The sequence below is a fragment of the Thermobia domestica genome, chromosome 3 (genome assembly GCF_964235325.1).
Source record: "Thermobia domestica chromosome 3, izTheDome1.hap1.1, whole genome shotgun sequence".
NCBI classification, from domain to species: Eukaryota; Metazoa; Arthropoda; class Insecta; order Zygentoma; family Lepismatidae; genus Thermobia; species Thermobia domestica.
In genome coordinates this window covers 218,921,526-218,940,437 of record NC_137456.1, presented here as the reverse complement: position 1 = coordinate 218,940,437, position 18,912 = coordinate 218,921,526, and the positions used below count along the sequence as shown (strand labels likewise).

Below are 18,912 nucleotides of genomic sequence, written 5' to 3'. Positions count from 1 at the left end.
AGATCGTCTGTTGAAATAGTGAAAAGACTAATTGAGAATGTTTTGTTCTTCCCGATATTTTTTACTAAATTGTGAGTGTGTAATGTACCACTATAACGCTGGACGCCCATTAGAAGTACAATGGCATAAACAAAGTTTCCGTAAAAATTCCTTCCTAAATAAGGTTAATTAAGATTAATTAGAGATTTGAGAGATTAGGCTGTTAGGTTACGTTAGTATCCGTTGTACAGGTAGGCGGGCCAGTGCTCTAGAATTTCCCCATAATGTACAGTTGAATGATCTTTGGATGATTTCTGAAAATATAAATATGCAGCAAAACTTTGTGTGAAGTGAAATGACCATTTAGTGCATAGAAACTCTTTTATACGTGATAACAAGATAAGTTTTCTGACTGAAAATTTGAAACTCATTCTGTTTTTTAGTGTTGCGGAGATCATGCTGGAAAAGTAAAAGGTAGTAAACATTGTAATTGAATAAATAGTGTAGTTACCACATTAAATGCAGAAAACGTAACAGAAAGTGCTGGCATTTTCATTTTACATATTTTGCTCTTATGAAAGGGTTCTATGAATATTTTTGAGATTTTATGGGCATATATATGTACACATTTTCATTGTTTTTAGTACATAATTATCCGGGCCTTAGTTATCATTAAATATCTACGTATTATATGTTTAAAATGCAGTGTTCTAAATCATTACGTTTATAAGTAACACGCAATTTTCTTTAACATTCCTTATATCTGGTGCAAAGTGTGTAGGCTTATGAATTGTATGTACTAAAAATTTGGCTGCATTTGTAGGTGAGAAGTACTATACACCACTGTCTACGATACTACTATTTAGCATGTGAAACAAGTACGGTGACGAATTTGACGCTCTAACCTTTGTTACCTCCTTTTCTCACTATACGTTATAAATTAATAGTTATTGTAATTTAACCAGAATGTCGTCCTTACATCTGTAACACTTCAACATTAAATAATAATAAAAAAAAAAATCATCTGCTAATGATACCTTCAGAGCGAGAGTTAACCTTGGCTTGAAATTTAAGTCAAAAAATATATTTCTGAAAACACATTTCAACAAAATAATAATAATAATAATAATAATAATAATAATAATAATAATAATAAGAAGAAGAAGAAGAAGAAGAAGAAGAAGAAGAAGAAGAAGAAGAAAGTCTATAAACTTGTTAGAAAGTTTCACGATTTTTCCCTCTTGCTAGCAAATTATCTCCAAATTGTCTCATATTCGATTTCTAGTACACTTATTATTTTATTTCGACAGGTGCAGATAGACCAGAGGACTGACATGTGAAAGAAATTGACTTGACTATTAAAAAATAGAAAACGAAAGAAAATGATGGAAACGTGCAAAGATGTATAAAGTAACATTTTTGTTGTTATTCTGAGGCGCTTAGTTATTGGCTCATAATCACGCTTTATTAAGTATATAAAAATGCGCCTAACAATAAATTTTCATTATTCTCAAATACAACTGAAATATGTACTTGCTTCTAAAAATAGAATTAGCATTTTTGTTTTTCTGCATAGAGTTTCTTACCTTTTCTTGTTGTTATGTTCCAAATTAGAATCAATATGTTCTTTAGTGTTCTCGGTATGACCACTTTGGAAATTTTCAGTGTAAATTTTTTTCTTATAGGATTTGGTTTGACTGTCTTTATTCCTGGCGTATTCGAAACAAGTGGAACTACCTTGTATCGTTGTGTTGCTCGTGGAATTATATTCATTAGTAATGTTCGCCATTAAACGATCTCCAGGTTTATGTACGATGATGAAAGATTCATCGTTACTACTATTGCCCAAATTAACTTCAGAAGCTTCTGGAGCTGTTTCTATATGGGTTCTGGCATGTCTTTTGGTTACTTCATCATTCTCATGTGTGGTACAACGTTTTCCACATTCTATATCAGCCTTCCATCTTCCCATAAAATAGTTAAATCAAAATACGGATTTCCACACACACCATTGGATATCTTCTTCAATAAGCACATATTAAGATTTTTAATACAATGGCGGCAAATCTCTTTATTTTCCATTTTTGTTTTTCCTGTTGTTAATGTCTGTAAAGTGTTACTATCAGAGGAAGGAAAATTAACTTGTACTTCTACATGTCGCATGTTTACTTCATGTCTAAAGATAGGCAAATTAATTTGTACTCCTATATGTCGCGTGTTTGATTCATGTCTCAAGACACTGACATCTGAAGCGTCCATGTTGGTTGTTAAAGGTTATAGTTAAGGAGCCGTACTTCCCATTTAGGGAAGGACGAGAAACGCCATACTCTCAGGAATTATTCATTGAATATCTACCTACTTAAAAAGTTGGTAATATACCCAATTTTAATTAGTTAATGAGTGATTTGAAATTAAAGAAGACGTGTGTGTATTCCGCTCTCGTTGTGTTGTCAACGTTGTTTATATACATAGGCGTTTTGCGCTTTTCAAATGTTCGATGCCACGTCATGAATGGAGCTGTGCGTGTGCGCATTAATGTAGGTGGCGACAGCTGTAGTCTGTAAGAAGAAGAGCAAGAAGACAAAGGAAATAACGGGTGGTATCCTCATGTGCATGCCGGCTTGCTCTGAATGCTCCTTCTCAGAGTATGCCATAGTGGAAATTACTGTAAAACAAAGGATAGATGAGAGTATAAAACTTTTGCAGCAGCATGGCGTACTTCCTTTAGGTAAGTTATGTTCCAAATGTTGTAGGGATGCGGTTTTTTGTAAGGAAAGGAATGTGTTTCGTTGTCAGAAAACAAGTTTCATTGGAAATTCGAAGAGGAAGACGAAGTGCTCCTTTTCCTCTTCACTTTTCAAGGGAACGTTTTTTTCTAGGGCTAAACTCGATTTTTTAACGGTGACGCACCTTATGGGTTACTGGTGTTTGAATAGTCGTCCAAACATCAGTAATGCTATTATGAATCTGAATATTTCCAAACCCACATGTGTCGATTGGTTTAGCTTTTGTCGTGAGGTTTGTGTTTGCTGGGCTATGGATTCCTCTACTAAACTTGGGGGTCCAGGGATAACAGTTCAGATAGATGAGTCCAAGTTCGGGAAACGCAAAAATCACTGCGGTCGTGTGATCGATGGCACATGGGTTTTTGGAGGTTATGAGGTTGGTTCTGGCAATGTATTCATGTGTGTCGTCAAGAACCGAAGTGCTGAAGAGCTGTTAAGCGTTCTTCAACAGTGGGTGAAATCTGGTACAACCATTCATAGCGACTGCTGGAAGTCATACGATAGGTTGACTGAGGTTGGATTTCAGCACTTCAGCGTGAATCATAGCTTGAATTTCGTAGATCCTGAAACTGGCGCTCATACGCAAAATATCGAGCGGTTGTGGCGAGACGCGAAGGACAGCATTCCGCAATATGGAAACAAAAGACACCATTTCGTCGGACATCTGGCCTCCTTTCTTTTCAAAAAAAAGTATCCCCCCACAACGCGGTTTCACAACTTCCTATTGGAAGTGGCTAGATTATATCCTCCAACCATTTGAGGTATGTGAAAATGAATGCTTCCTGGCCGTTATTCTCCTTTTCGTTGCATTTCTAAATGTTGCCCTTGTACTTAACATATACGTTTGTCTAGTGCCCTTGTACTTAATATATATATGTTTGTGTAGTGCCCTTGTACTTAGGTAATTGAACGCATATTTCGTGCACGTGGATACTTCTTACTGTTGCACTAGGTATAAAATTGATTCTATTTGATGTACAAGTGGTAATACAACACATAAGAAACCTAGATCACGGTGCATTCTCACTCCATATTGGAGTGTGAATGCAACATGATCTGGGTTTCTTATGTGTTGCATTACCACTTGTACATCAAATAGAATCAATTTTGTAGCTAGTGCAACAGTAAGAAGTATCCTCGTGCACCGGAGATGAGAAGTAGCTGTTCTTAACAATTACCTTGTTAAATTTGGTGCAGATGCATATAGTCCTCCATGATTGCTGTAAAAATAATAAAAAAAAATATTACAGAAAATGATGATAAAACTTACGACAGGTTATAATATTATTATTATTAGAATTTACCTACTAAGTTAGGAAAATATATTGCTCATAGGGATGCGCACGAGTCGAGTCGGGTCGAGATTTAAGCCTGTCTCGACTCGTCTCGAGAAAATGTTATCTCGACTCGTGTCTCGACTCGAAAATGTTTCTGTCTCGACTCAACTCGAATTCGAGGCGTCTTGAAATTCGAGTCGAGACGTGTTAAAATATACGCACACATCAGCCATAACATTATGACTACCTTCCTAGGCTAATTGTCAGTATGTTCACCTTTGGAAGGATAACAACGGTGACGCGTCTTGGCATGCACGCAATGATACTTGATAGGTCGCTGGAGAGAGTTGGCACCACATGTGCACACACAGGCCACCTAATTCCCGTAAATTCCGTGGGGGAGCGATGCGTTCTGAGGTCACGTTCAATCACATCCCAGATGTGTTCGATTGGGCTCAGGCCCGGCGAGTTGGGGGACCAGCACATTATTTGGAACTCGCCCCTGTGTTCCTTGAACCACTCCATCGCACTCCTGGCCTGTTTTATAATTTAGTGTTTACAAAAGTCCTTTTAAAAAAATACCAATTTATACAAGTAAAAAGTACCTATCTGTACTAGTTCTTGGCATCCAAGCAGTTAATTTATTGTAATATACTATGTATAATAGTCACGTATCATAATGTGTGATGTACAACAAATGTTACATTATATATTATCCATAACTTGTGATATGGTGCAACACATTAACGCCTCAAAACAGTTGGGGAAGCGAATAATCCAGAAATTATGGAGCACTATTGCGTTCATGGCAACGAAAACACAAAAATTATAACTATGCAAAATTACTATAGACTGCCAATTGCTCATTCAGAGAATTTATGAAGTTCACTTTATCGCAAAAGTTTTACACAAACTAGATATAGGCTACGGATAATAGTTTTATACAAACTAAATAATATATTATTATTTGTATTATATTTGAAGTACAATCAAATATCACGACATTAATTAATAGTTTTAATTAACTGAATTGAGCTGAAAATTAAATCTTGATCTCGAAAGATTAACTATTAAGTTAATGCGTTCTGTAGCTTTCAAAAGTAAATAAACGCTGGAATTGGTTTCAAGGCTTTTTCTGAGTGAATACTTTCTTCAAAATAATATTAAAAGTTATAGAAAGATTTTCGAGACATTCGAGTCGTGTCGAGATTTTTACGAGCAGTTTCCCCCGATTCGACCCGAAAATTCGAGTCGAGAGTTATCTCGACTAGTCTCTAATTTACAAAGTGTGTCTCGACTCGAATTCGAGCCGATGTTCGAGACATGTCTCGACTTGTGCACATCCCTAATTGCTCAAAATTCACCATTATACAGGATGACTCACGAAATTTGTAACAAGATCTTAACGCAGCTTGTAGTGCACAGAAACCTTTCAAACCAAAAATGTTAATATCAAAGTCGATGTACCGAATCATGTGGTAATGTTTCTGAAATCAGGGGCGTTTCAGGAATACCTCCAAGAGGGTGAACTTCAATATTTGAAATAAAAATAGAGGTTAATATTGCCTCCATTAAAACAATCATTAAATTTTGAACAACTTTAAGACGAAACACGTTGCCATATCACTTACCATTTCGCAACTACACGAACTTATTAATAGGTCAATGAAAGAGTTTCCACTGGCTGCAACTTTAAAGGAATAGTACATAATTGTTTAAAACGAAAGCGAAGTACAAAACTGAATATGCGGAAACGAACGGTGCAAGTTTTGAACACAGTGGCGGGGATACCTCTATTGGAGCCAACACTTTAAAATGTCAAACAGAGACAGGGATCAATTTTGCTTGAGTTGAAAGAAGCACTAAATTGAGCCATTTTCATAGGCAATAGTTTACGACAGTTGGTACCGTATGACTGCAAAAGAAGTTTATAGTTGGTGGACAAAAACAAAATGATGTAATAGGATCTATGATGTTAGAACAAAAGAAAATAGAAAACAATTGGTTTAAACGAACAAAAAATTAACGAATCTCCTTTTGTCAGAGTTGCAGCATGGGAGCATGAACCTGATTATTTGTAATAGAGCAATTTCAGAAAGATAAGAAAATAGCTAAAGAATCGTTTTACCCTCTGTGGAATGTAGTCGATGTACCCTTGGCTTTACAGTTGCTCAAAGTGATGCCCACAAACAGCAATACAGCTATTTATTCGCATTATATAACTGTGAACAACAGGCTGAACCTCGATCCCGTTGGGTTCCGGAATGCGGTTGTAATGCGTTGTTTCATGTTGCGAATTCTAGTTGGTTTATTGCCATAAACAAGATCCTTAATTCGACCCCAGAAAAAATTAGTCTATACAAGTAAGACTGAGAGACCTCAGAGGAAAACGTAGATTGGAACCTCTCCCGATCCAGCGTTGCGGAAACAGGACATTTTACTCTTCTATATAGATGGCAGCATTGTGTGGAGAACAGTCATCTAATTAAAACTACATTGTACGACGTATATGGAGAAACAAATTTTCCAATAGCGGCTGTAGATGGTGTCGCAAGAAATCACGAAACATTGCTCCTGTTAAATGACAATTCAAAAAGCCACGGCCAGTGATCTGAATCTCTAGAATGTCGCCGCACACGTTAGAGATCCATCGTCGTTGCCGATTGATTTCTCGCATCCAGTGCGGTTTCTCCCCTGATCAGTAAAGTGCATTGTGGAGATTCACGTTGCCATCACTGCAAGTTTCATTAGTCCATAAAATAAATACTACTAAATTCAGATGTTCTCGCAATTGGTTGACAACTTAGTTGCAGAAGTCCACAAAATACACAGTACTCTACCTTGAATGACACCAACTCTCGTGCGATCTGCGTTATGCAGATTCACTGCAACATCTGCAAATACAATAATGACAATGTATTCATTTTGTACGACTCCCCTCCGGACACCATAGCTTAGATGAATGTTTTCTGTTTACCGCAATTGTGTTGCTAATTTCTGCAAGATTGTTGGAAATAGCTTGTCAATCTGGATAGCGCACCGCATAATCGAACTGCCCTATAGTTTTCCCCATATTCTCCTAAGATCTTTAGCATTTGGAATGTCTCCAAATTCAATACAGGGTATCCACATGAAACCTCCATGATTACAAATATTAATTGCATGGAAACTATTAGCGCCATAGAATAATGGTTTGCAGCATATTGAAGAATTACTCAGTTTTTGTTGTTCATTGTTAATTGTTGTTATTTGTTGTAGGTGTTCTGCAATAAAGTTTATATGAATTTTTGTTATTTGTTGCAGGTGTTCATGAACAAAGATGACAACAGCACAAGAGAGAGTGCGGTGTGTGATGTGGATGGCTGAGACTAAATCACCAATTACCGTCAAAGGAACTTCAGACGAAAGTACCAACGGGACCCACAAGACGTCAAGACCATTAAAACATGGTCTGAGAGGTTTTTAGCCACGGGGAGTGTCAACCGACAGCCTGGCTCGGGCAAAGCACTAAGGTCTGAGGAAACTGAGGATGTGGTGAGGGAGGCCTTCACCAGAAGCCCAACAAAGTCAGTGCGCAGAGCGTCACGCGAGCTGAACATCCCATGTTCAATGGTTCTTAAGGTGCTCCATAAAACACTGCGTTTGTATGCATATAAGGTGCAAATCGTTCAGGTGTTACAGCCCGATGGCCTACCAGAAACGAATCAGGTTTGCAATGGAGACTCTGGAACGGACCGAGGATGACCCAGATTACTTGGGGAGGGTGATTTTCAGTAATTAGGCAACCTTCCACACATCAGACAAGGTGAATCGTCATCATGTGAACATTTGGGGTTCCTAACCCCCGTAAGTTGTTCGTGAATACGTCAGAGATGGCGAGAAAGTGAATGTGTGGCGTCCTTTAGAACACGACATAATTATCGGACCATTTTTCTTCATGGAGCACACAATAACTGTTCCCGTTTACCTGGACATGCTTGAACAGTTTGCTTTTCCACAGCTACTCCCTTTGTAACCAAACGTGATATTTCAACAAAATGGTACCCCACCGCACTGGTGTTTAGATGTTTGTAGGGCTTTACACCGTATGATTTCAGAGCGATGGATTGGACGCAATGAACCCATTCCTCTGCCACTGCCATCTCCCGACATAACCCCTATGGATTTCTTCTTATGGGGCTATGTAAAAGAGGTTATGTCAAAGGTTGAATCTATGCCACACCTGCACGTCATATTCCTGTTCTTCGTCACAAAATTGAAAAAGCCATCAACTCGATCACATCGGACATGCTACACAACACATGACGGGAGTAGTAATTGCGATACCTGAGGAAACTTTTTGGCCCCTGGGTCCCTGCCTCAGGACCCATGGTCCCTGGCCCTGGGTCAATGACCGAGGGGTACATAAGACCACCCCCTCTAAATTTTGGCAGGGGTACCTTGGCCCACCCCCTAAATTTTGGCAGAGGTACATAGAACCACCCCCCTTAAATTTTGGAAATTGCCAAATCTAAAAATTTGGTATGGTAGCCTAGGACAATAGTATGTACCTCTATCAGTATTGGGTGTCTATGTCGTTCCCTTTCATGGGTAAAAAATTGCCAAAAATTCAAATTTCGGGGGTTTTTGACCTAATTTATCCCCTTTGATGATGTGTTATTACCTTATATAGTTATATGGGCGTATACAGGGGTCTATTACCTTTCATAAGACATGGGTATATTAATGCACCCCTTGAAAATTTTTGGAGGGGTACCTTGACCCACCCCTTAAATTTTAGAAATTGACCAATTTAAACATTGGGTATTATAGTATAGGACCCTAGTATGTATTATGATAAATTTGGATGGTCCACCTCGTTCCCTTTTATGGGTACAAAATTGCCAAAAATATAAACGTAAGCAATACGTTATACCACGTGTTTGGTTTTTGGTCGATTTTATCCCCTTTGATGAGGTGTTATTATCCTATATAGTTATATGGTCATGTATAGGGGTCCATTTCCTTTCATAAGATATGGGTATATTTGTGCACCCCTTTAAAAATTTGGGAGGGGTACCTTGGCCCACCCCTTAAATTTTAGAAATTGCCCAATTTAAACATTGTGTATTATAGTACTGGACCCTAACATGTATTATGATAAATTTGGGTGGTCCACCTCATTCCGTTTTAGGGGTACAAAATTGCCAAAATATAAACGTAAGCAATACGTTGTACCACGTGTTTGTTCTTTTGGCCCATTTTATCCCCTTTGATGAGGTCCTATTAAATTATATAGTTATATGGTTATGTATAGGGGTCTATTTCTTATTATAAGACATAGGTACATTTGTGCACCCCTTTAAAAATTGGGAGGGTACCTTGGCCCACCCCTTCATTTTTAGAAATTGCCCATTTTACACATTTGGTATAATAGTATAGGACCCTAATATATATTACTATAAATTTGGGTGGTCCACCTCGTTCCCTTTCATGGGTACGAAATTGCCAAATTTTTAGTAAAACCACGTGTTTCGTTTTTGACCTAATTTATTCCCTTGGATGAGGTCCTATTACCTTATATGGTTGTATGGTTATGTATAGGGGTCTATTCCCTATCATAAGACATAGGTACATTGATGCACCCCGGGAGGGGTACCATAGCTAATCCCTTAAATTTTGGAAATTTCCCAATTTAAGCATTCGGTATTATAGTACATGACCTCAACATGTATCATGATAAATTTGGGTGGTCCACCTTATTCCCTTTCATGGGTAAAAAAAATTGCCAAAATATAAAGATAAGCAATATGTTGTACCATGTGTTTGGTTTTTGGCCCAATTTTTCCCCTTTGATGAGGTTTTATTACCTTATATGGTTATATGGTCATGTATATAGGTTCATTTCCTATCATAAGACATGGGTACATTGATGCACCCTTTAAAAATTTGGGAGGGGTATCTTGGCTCATCCACTCAGTTTTAGAAATTGTTTAATATAAGCATTTGGTATCTTCGTACAGGTCTTCAATATGTACCACTATAAATTTGGATGGTCCACCTCGTTCCCTTTCATGGGTGAAAAACTACCAAAAATCAAATTTCGGAGGTTATTGACCCCTATTTAACACGTTATATGGTTTATTACCTTCATATGTTTATGTTCCCTTTTAAATTTGGGAATTATCAAATAACAAAATTCGGTAAACGTTTTCTAGGACCCATTGGTATTCCTCTTATGACCAAATATTCAAAATTTAAAGGTTATTGACCGGCTTTATTATTGAATAAGTACAGGATTTATTACTTTTTTCATAAAACACAGGTGTGTTTGTGTACCAATCTTAAATTTTGGGAGGGGTACATTTCTTATTGTCATATCAATAACACTAGTTAACAAATTTAAACTTTTTGTTTGTTACATGAGAAAAATCACCTGATCTTAAAGGAACTTTTTGCTCTGAATTCAAATATGCACTCGGTTTCCCTCCATCACGTACAGTTTTCCCGTAACAGAGGGATTTTCGGGAAATTCCCTCAAAAATTTCCCTTTTTCAGATATTTTATTCCCCTAGCTCCTGTCCCCTTACATATAGTAACATAGAAATTATACCTAAGTATACCTTGATTTATATTTCATAAACCCTAAAAGTTTCGTAAAAATCGCTTTGTTCTTTCTAGAGAAATAAATATATTTGTGTGTATATTGTGTGCACTGTTTATTGCACTTGATAGTAATGCTTTCAGATCTCATGAGTTGGGGTAAAAACGATTTGCTTTATTACTACAAACAAAGACATAAAAATGAATATTTACAATAGTCAACAACACACTTGTATTGCTCTCTGTAAATTAGAAACGTGTATAAAAATAGAACGTACTTCCAACGTATATTTTTTTTAAACGTACAGTATATGTATATCTTAATACATATATATACAATTCTCCAAGTTTTTTCGTTTTGTTCATGAAATGGTTATCAATATTTGTTATTAAATGTAACAGAATGCAAAAGAAAGAAAGAATGGAATACAGACTCATTGTTGACAACAATGAACTAATGCAGTCTGAATTTTCCACTACGGTATCGTTTCCCCCCTCCCCCGCGCATTTCTTTCTTTCTTGTGTTCTTGACACCTGGTGAGGGAGTTTTGTACATTTTTATATTGACGTGTGGTTTAACACTACTTCACTTTCAAAGTTGTCTTTGCTGCTAAGAGTGCTTTCATGTTTGATCTTAACGGCATTATACCCAACTAAGACCAGAAGTTTAGTTTGTGATCAGTACAATGGCGTCAAGAAGACGGCGTTCGTGTGTTAACTCACCAAATAGTTTTTGTTATGTGTGTGGCCAGTTTGTAGTTAAAGGACAGTGTAGATCCATTACGCCATCGGTGAAACTAGCATATTATATATATTTCGGATGTCGTGTGACAGATCAGGACAAAACTTGGGCACCCAACATAATTTGTGAGTCGTGCTACGTCACTTTACTTGCATAGGCCAAAGGGAAACTGAGGTTCATGAAATTTGCTGTACCAATGGTGTGGAGAGAACCCACCAACCATCTGGATGATTGTTATTTTTGTCTCACAGTAGTTAAGGGACATTCTAAAAAAAAAGCAAATACACAATAAGTTATCCCAACATTAAATCCGCAATTAGACCTATTCCGCACGGGGATGAACTTCCACTTCCCGAGCCCCCTACCAACTGGGAAGAGATATGGCCAAGAGACTCTGAGGATGATCATGACCTTGATGAACCATCGACATCAACATGTACACCTTGTCTCAAAAAGGTTGAGCGCATTCTTTATTGGTGTTTTGAGGCAAAAATTTTCAAAGTCCAACTTCGGGTATCTTCGGGAAATAGTAAACCAGGTTCGAACCTCCAAGCCAGCCTTTGCAATCGGGAAAAAGTTTGCAGATGTGTTTTTCTTCTTTTAAATATAATAAGACTTGTTATCAAGTGTTGAAAAAAAGCAACATTGATTGAAATACTTAATGACACAATACTTCGAAACTTTGTATTAATGTCAGCTCATGTTTGTTTGTCATTTAGCTCTCCATACGTAATGGAACATTTAGATATGTAAACAAATCTTTCCATATGTAAAAGAATGCTCAAAGTTAAGACATAAAACATAATTATCGCCTGAGTACTAAAATAATAGTCAAAGTAGAACAAAAACAGCGTTTCTAATGGGTATGAATGTCATAATTTTCTTGAGAACCGTTATACATCGTTAAAAGTACCTTAGCCGAAGTCCTTTTGTTAGCTCACTGGTAAGCTGTCGGATTTCAAATCATAAGGTTGTGAGTTCGAATCTCATCTGGGGCAATGCTTTTTTAAAAATTATATTTACCGCAATGCATGAAAAAATATATAAAATAATGACATTAAATACATCAGTTGTATATATATATATAACATAATCATTGCAGAATGTAGTAATTATTATGTTTAAAATATAACATCTGAAATAGGTAGGTGTTCACAGTAGGTGTGTATTGTATATATGAGAATGTTAAATACAAGTTAAGAAACTCGTTCACTAGCAATAAATAAATCATGTAGTGTATTTATTTGCAGCTATTTGTCATATAGAGGGTAATTCTCGACATTCATAATACAGCATGTCATTTATGTTCTTGAAAACTTATTCGATGCATAAACCGAGGGTTTAAACAGAGAATCCAAAGTCGCAACGCTCGCAAGAAATTCATGAACCCCAAAGGTCACGTGAGCAGACTGGAATTGTCCTTATGAAGCACGCCACAGCAGAAAGTCTTTACATAGATTTTCAATTCAATTCCTGATATATGCTTTTGCAATGTGGAAGTGGTTATGCCTTTAGTCGCTCTCTCTCGCTCGCTCGCTCACTCTCTATTTATACAGAATATAAAAGTGGATGTATGTGTGTGTTTCAACATAATTCTGATATATCTAGCGCAATTATAACTATATTTCTTACAGTCTGGAAAAGAGTACTGTCGGGATACATATCAAAAATGCTAGAAACGGGTCGATATTAGTATCGAATCCATAGCTTCGTGGTCGCTTAGGTGAATAGTTCTACTTTCAATTCAAATCCAATTAAGCTCCCATTAGCACACAGGGTGGTTACGTAGCGACATAAAAATATCGAAATCAACCGATATTATAATTGAATCGTAAGTTTTCAGCGCCGCTAACAGTGCCGCATTTCCCATTAGTCCACATTAGTCCACATTTCACATTAGTCCCATTGCCTAGAGAGCAATATATTTGCAGAGTGCAAAGTTTAAAACTTGAATAATATTTTATTTTTTTCCGTATGAAAAAGTTAAAAATCAAGAGCAAATATACTATTTCATGAACAATCCTCTTTTACTGTTCTAATATGTATAATAATATCATAAGAAATCTAAAAATAATTCAGAACACGTTTCACATTTGTTATTTTTTGTTACGTAGTTCTAGCGGTAGCATGTAGTGAGTGGTATTTAAATGTAATAAATTCACTAACTAAGCATATTCGAATTAAGTTTTATTTTTAAGTTAGGGATGAAGGGGCGTAGAAATATGTAGTTATTGAGGGCGCCGAGTGCAAAAGTGCATAGGGGCGCCGAGCTTTTAAATGCAACACTGGTCGCTAAATTAATTGGTAGAAATTTTAATGTCATTTAAGACCAAATTTAGTCCTAACGGTGGCAGTATCCGTTTGCTCTCCTAGGAGAAATGAGAGGGGCTGACATCAAAATTATATATATATATATATATATATATATATATATATATATATATATATATATATATATATATATATATATATATATATAAGACCGACATTAGTGTCGAATCCATAATTTTCGAGGTGGATTAGATAAAGAGTGGCACTTCAGGTGCTTAATGATATAGAAAATTAGTTTTTCTTTCTTTTTTTACGTTGGTCTACTTTTCCTTGATTTGAGACTTTCAAATTTCATCCTATTTTTTACTGAAATGTGTCTGTAAGGCAACAAAGAAATAATTATATATGATAAATTTAAATTCATTTTAATTCGGAAGTTGAGAAACACTTTGCCATTATATATCGTAAAGGTCAGATCCACCAGTATTGTAACAGAGAGGTGCTTGAGCCATTGACGGTAGAAATTCAAACTCCGATAAGTGATAATTTCACAGTCTTGTTTTATTACAAGTGTAGCCTCTTTAGTCAACAAAGAAGAGGACGTGGATCATGGGTCAGAGTTGATGTCGATGGGTGTTGGTGGGTTGGAGTTGGTCGCAATGGTTCAGAGTGGTTCATAGTTGGTGGTGGGTCAGAGTGGATCACGATGGATTATTGGTCAGAGTGGGCCAATGGGTCATTTGGGTGGTGGGCGATACTGGATCATGGTGGGTCGTGGATCAAATTTTCATTGACCCACACCATCTCTGGTTAAAATTGTACTAAAGATAAGAGGCACCGAATATGCATGTCGGCTATTATGCTCAAATTTTGCACATAGATAGTACCCCACCAGAAAGCAATAAATCTGAAACGGTTCACGGTATCACCTCCTAGAACTCGAGATGTAGGGGTTTGTCTGATTGGCTAAATTAAGACGTCAATGATTTATCCATCAACAAGCAAGCTTTTTATGATCGTTTCCGTGGGGAAATCAGAAGAACACGTGTCTAGTAATCGTAATATTGATAGTTCGCGTCCACCCCGGTTTTTTTTTTTTTTTTTTTTTTTTTTGACTCACCTAAATATAAACAAATCACACATATAGGCATTTTAACATATTTTGGGAGAGTAATTTTGTGGTTCGTTGTCGTTTCATCGCGTCTCTGCCGCTGGTAGTAAAGTTTTCAAAATGGAACTGGGGCCACCGCGGATTGTCGCTGCGGGGCCACCAATTTTTGGCGAGAGGTCAATAGTTGACCATCTGTAGTCCAGCAACGCTTACAGCTTAGGGTAATGAACGATGTCTTTGCTTTGTAGACGTCATGACTACCGACGTCGGCAGTCAACTAGCTTTTAGTATTTGTTTACTAACCATCTATCGTTCATGTTTATACACGGTGTTGTAATAATAATAATAATAATAATAGAATAATTATATTGTCTATGTATTGTCTAGGTAGGACTGCGCACAGGATTTGGCTCGTTTTAGTTTGACTCGACTCTAATCCGAGTCGAGTTGGAGGAAATTTTTCGCGCCGAGTCCTAGAGTAGACCTCAAAGATGTCTGTTTCGAGTCAGGTCGAGTTTCAAAGAAAAGTCGCTCGTGCCCATCCCTACTAATGAGAGCTTAATCGGAGTTAAGCGAAATCGAAAGTCACACTATTTATCTAAGCGACCCCGAAAACTATGAATTCGACACTAATACCGATCATTTTCTAGCAATCTTTTATATATATATCCCCCTCCCATTCACCATAGGTAACCCGACAGCATTCTTTTTCAGACTATAAGAAATTTGGTTAAAATTACTCTAGGCCAGTGGTTCTCAATCTAATTCCTATCACGATCCCCTTTTATCACATCCTCTTGCCAGCGACCCTTTTATAATTTGTGTTTTATAATAAGCTTGTGTGGGATTTTTAACATACCATTTCTATAATAGTAGAATCCATTTCTTGTTTATAGTGAACAGTGCCGTGGCATGGAAAATCAGCGCTCGGGGCGAGAGTATACGACGATGTCTCCGTACATATGAGTGAGGTCGACAGACTAACTGCGAAGCGCCACCATGGTTGACACGAAGCTCCATAAAATTTTCAAAAGTAAACCCTGCCTTTCCTTGATTTTGATCACATTTTATTACGTTTTTCCTTCTATTTTATACATGTGCACATGCACTTTCCTATAGGGATGCACGCGAGACGTCTCGTCTCGTCTCGCGTCTCGTCTCACATTTGCGATACGAGACACGAGACGAGAGTGAAAATTTTATGCGAGACGCGAGACGAGACTAAACCATGCGAGACGAGACGCTAGACGAGACTCGGTTAAGTCTCGCACGAGAAGTCTCGCAACATTTATGAATTACATTTAATTGTATATTTAATAATTTTACATTTATTGAGTTTTCTAAGTTGAGCGTTAATGCCTCCAGGAACAAAAAGTGATTGGGGCAATAGACATTTTATGAGATTTATTATTAATCAAGGTTAATTTTCAGAATTAAAGCCTTCTTTAGTTTCTAAAAAAGAAAAGCTTTGTAAATTGGAAATTTATTACAGCATAGATTTAGGACTTTTTTTTGCGACACAAACACATACACGCTGGTGCGCACGAATACATGAACTTCTATTTTTGGTCTGAAAAGCGAATAAGACTCCCTATTGCTGCGAAATATGATATTTCTGTTGTTTCTGTCTTTTTCACATTACTACTAGCGATTAATGTTGGGGGATGGCGGGGAAATCCCCTCTCATCAATGTTTATCCCCGGCCCGGCTCGCAGAAATAACATGATATTTTTACATGGAATAAGTATTTTCTTTCTATATATTTATCAAAAACATCCCCCTCTAGTTCGGAAGTTTAATTCAAATACTGGTTTGGCAGGATGTCCCTATAGGTTTTGTGGGAGATGGTAGGAATGGCCCTATATCTGTCAGTAATTTTATTTTCTAGATCTGGCAGTATAAGTTGAAAGCGAAAGTTGATAAAATGCGATAATCCAACATTGCTACAAGCGCGAACGAACCAAAAGAATTGGGTCGTATTGTGTTGTGAGGAGTTCTTTTGTTGTGTACAAGCGCTTTTGGTGGTATAAAAACATCTTTATACTGGAAAATCACCCTTCAAGGAAACGACCAAAACGTGTAAATGTTGATAGTGGCGACGATATTTTAGAAGAGCCAAATTATGCTGGACACCTCTAAGCTGGAAAACAATGTTGGATCCAGCAACAATTTATGCTGGTTTTGCTGTAAATTATGCTATTAATTTGACGAAAATTAATGGTCCAGCGATCAAATTCCAGCACAACTTTTCTTTTAATTTGGAGCGGAGGGGACACAAGTTCGAATACCATGTTGAACTCTAGGTTCCGTCTCCTTAGGATGTTATAAACATTCATCCCATGGAAAGCAATGGCAAACCACCATTCACCTTGCCAAGGGACTTTTAGCTCAAATACCTGCCTTCGGACAGAATATCACATCATCATTCATTAACAGCCATAGAATAACACATTGCAAAATTTTGACCTAGAATATATGCAAGACGCGAGACGAGACTAAACATTTGCGAGACGAGACCTTACGCGAGACGAGACCAACGTTTGAGGTTGCGAGACGAGACGAAACTTTTCCATTTCTCGTCTCGTCTTGTCTCGCGTGCAACCCTACTTTCCTAACATGAGTAACACACTTCCTCCGAAATTTGTGCCCCCTTTTTTCGGCGCCCGGCATTGACAGTGGATACAGTAACTGTACTATCTATATTCCCAACGACGAAGGTGCTGGTTCAAGATGGTTGTTAAACTCCTTCATTGAAGAGGCCATTAACGTATCTGATCTAAGCCCACAACTTCTTGACCAAATAATAGAATGATCATGCTACAAGTCTTTGCAACTGGTTTTCTGTAACGAAGACTTGGACAAGTTCTGCCTGATGAGGAGAGAAGAATATCCTGGTCTGGTATCTGCTGCTTTAAAAGTAATAATTCCATTTGCTACATCGTACTTGTGCGAAAGTTTTTTTTCATGGTAAACATTAAAAGAAAGACAAGAAATCGCTTATCAGTTGAAAATGGCTTCATAATGTTCGTCACGAAGATTGAACCGGGCATTGCTGCACTAGTGAAATTACACCATGCTTAGGTATCTCATTAGGTTTCAATTTTAATTGTATTTCAATGTGCAGGTTTTGTTCCATGTGTATTTTTCTAGTATTTCTATATACAGTTCTCATTAGTATCATATCATACGTCTTTCATTTAAATTCATTTTTAAACAACTCTGCACCCTTTGACAATGTTCAGTAGACTTATTTTTTATTGTTCTTTACAGTATGTATGAAAAATAAAAGTATGCCTATCAGAACAAAATTCAAAATAATTTCCGGTATTAGATTCTAACTATATTTATCTCTTCCGCTTATCTTCGCGACCCCCTAGGAGCCACGACTCCCAGGTTGAAAAACCCTGCTCTAGGCATACATGAGTTATGTTGGAACATACATACATACACTTTTATATGTATAAATGCAGATAAGAGAGAGTTGAGAGAGAGCGATTAAGGTATTACCGCTCTCAATCTATTCACTTTACTTTTGTGATTCGTGAATTTATTACGTGACAGTTTGGGGCTAGCTAGTTTTTTGTCTTGAACCACGATCCGATTTTCGATATTCTCTACCTAAATGCTGTAATGCGAATATTGAGAAGTTACCTGCGTATGAAAATAGCTGCAAATAAATACATTACATAACTTATTTATTGCTATTACACGATTTTCTTAATTTGTATTTAATACTCACATATAACATACCGACGTTCTGTCAATACCTCAAATGTTATATTTTAAAGATAAGAATTGCTTATGTCGTGAAATGATATGAATATATATATTCAACTGATATATACAGCTGATGAATTGTAATGTAACTATTTTACATAATTTTCATGCATTGAGGAAAGTAGAATATCATAAAAGAATCTCACCTGAACGGGTATCGGACTCACGATTTAAACGCTCGGGAGTGTACCACTGAGCTAACATGACCGCTTTTCGGAAGCTGCTTCTGAAATAGAACTGAGCTCATACGTAAATTATTTTTTTCGTATGGAAATCACAATGACGAAACGAGAGTGTGAATATATAGTTTCGAAATATTGTATCATTAACTATTTCAATCAACTTTACTTTTTTTCTACACTTAATACCATTTCAACATGTCTTATT

The 18,912-nt window shown here is 37.0% G+C and overlaps 1 protein-coding gene across 1 annotated transcript in view; it reads right to left on the bottom strand.

The window, feature by feature from the left end:
- The window catches only part of LOC145680968 (heat shock 70 kDa protein 4L-like), an 873,295-nt gene that overhangs the window by 346,217 nt on the left and 508,166 nt on the right, over positions 1 to 18,912 (bottom strand). Inside the window, exon 13 of the mRNA XM_081752186.1 lies at positions 3,944 to 3,985. Within this exon, the coding sequence (XP_081608312.1) occupies positions 3,944 to 3,985 (42 nt within the window). The remainder of the gene's footprint in view (positions 1 to 3,943; positions 3,986 to 18,912) is intronic.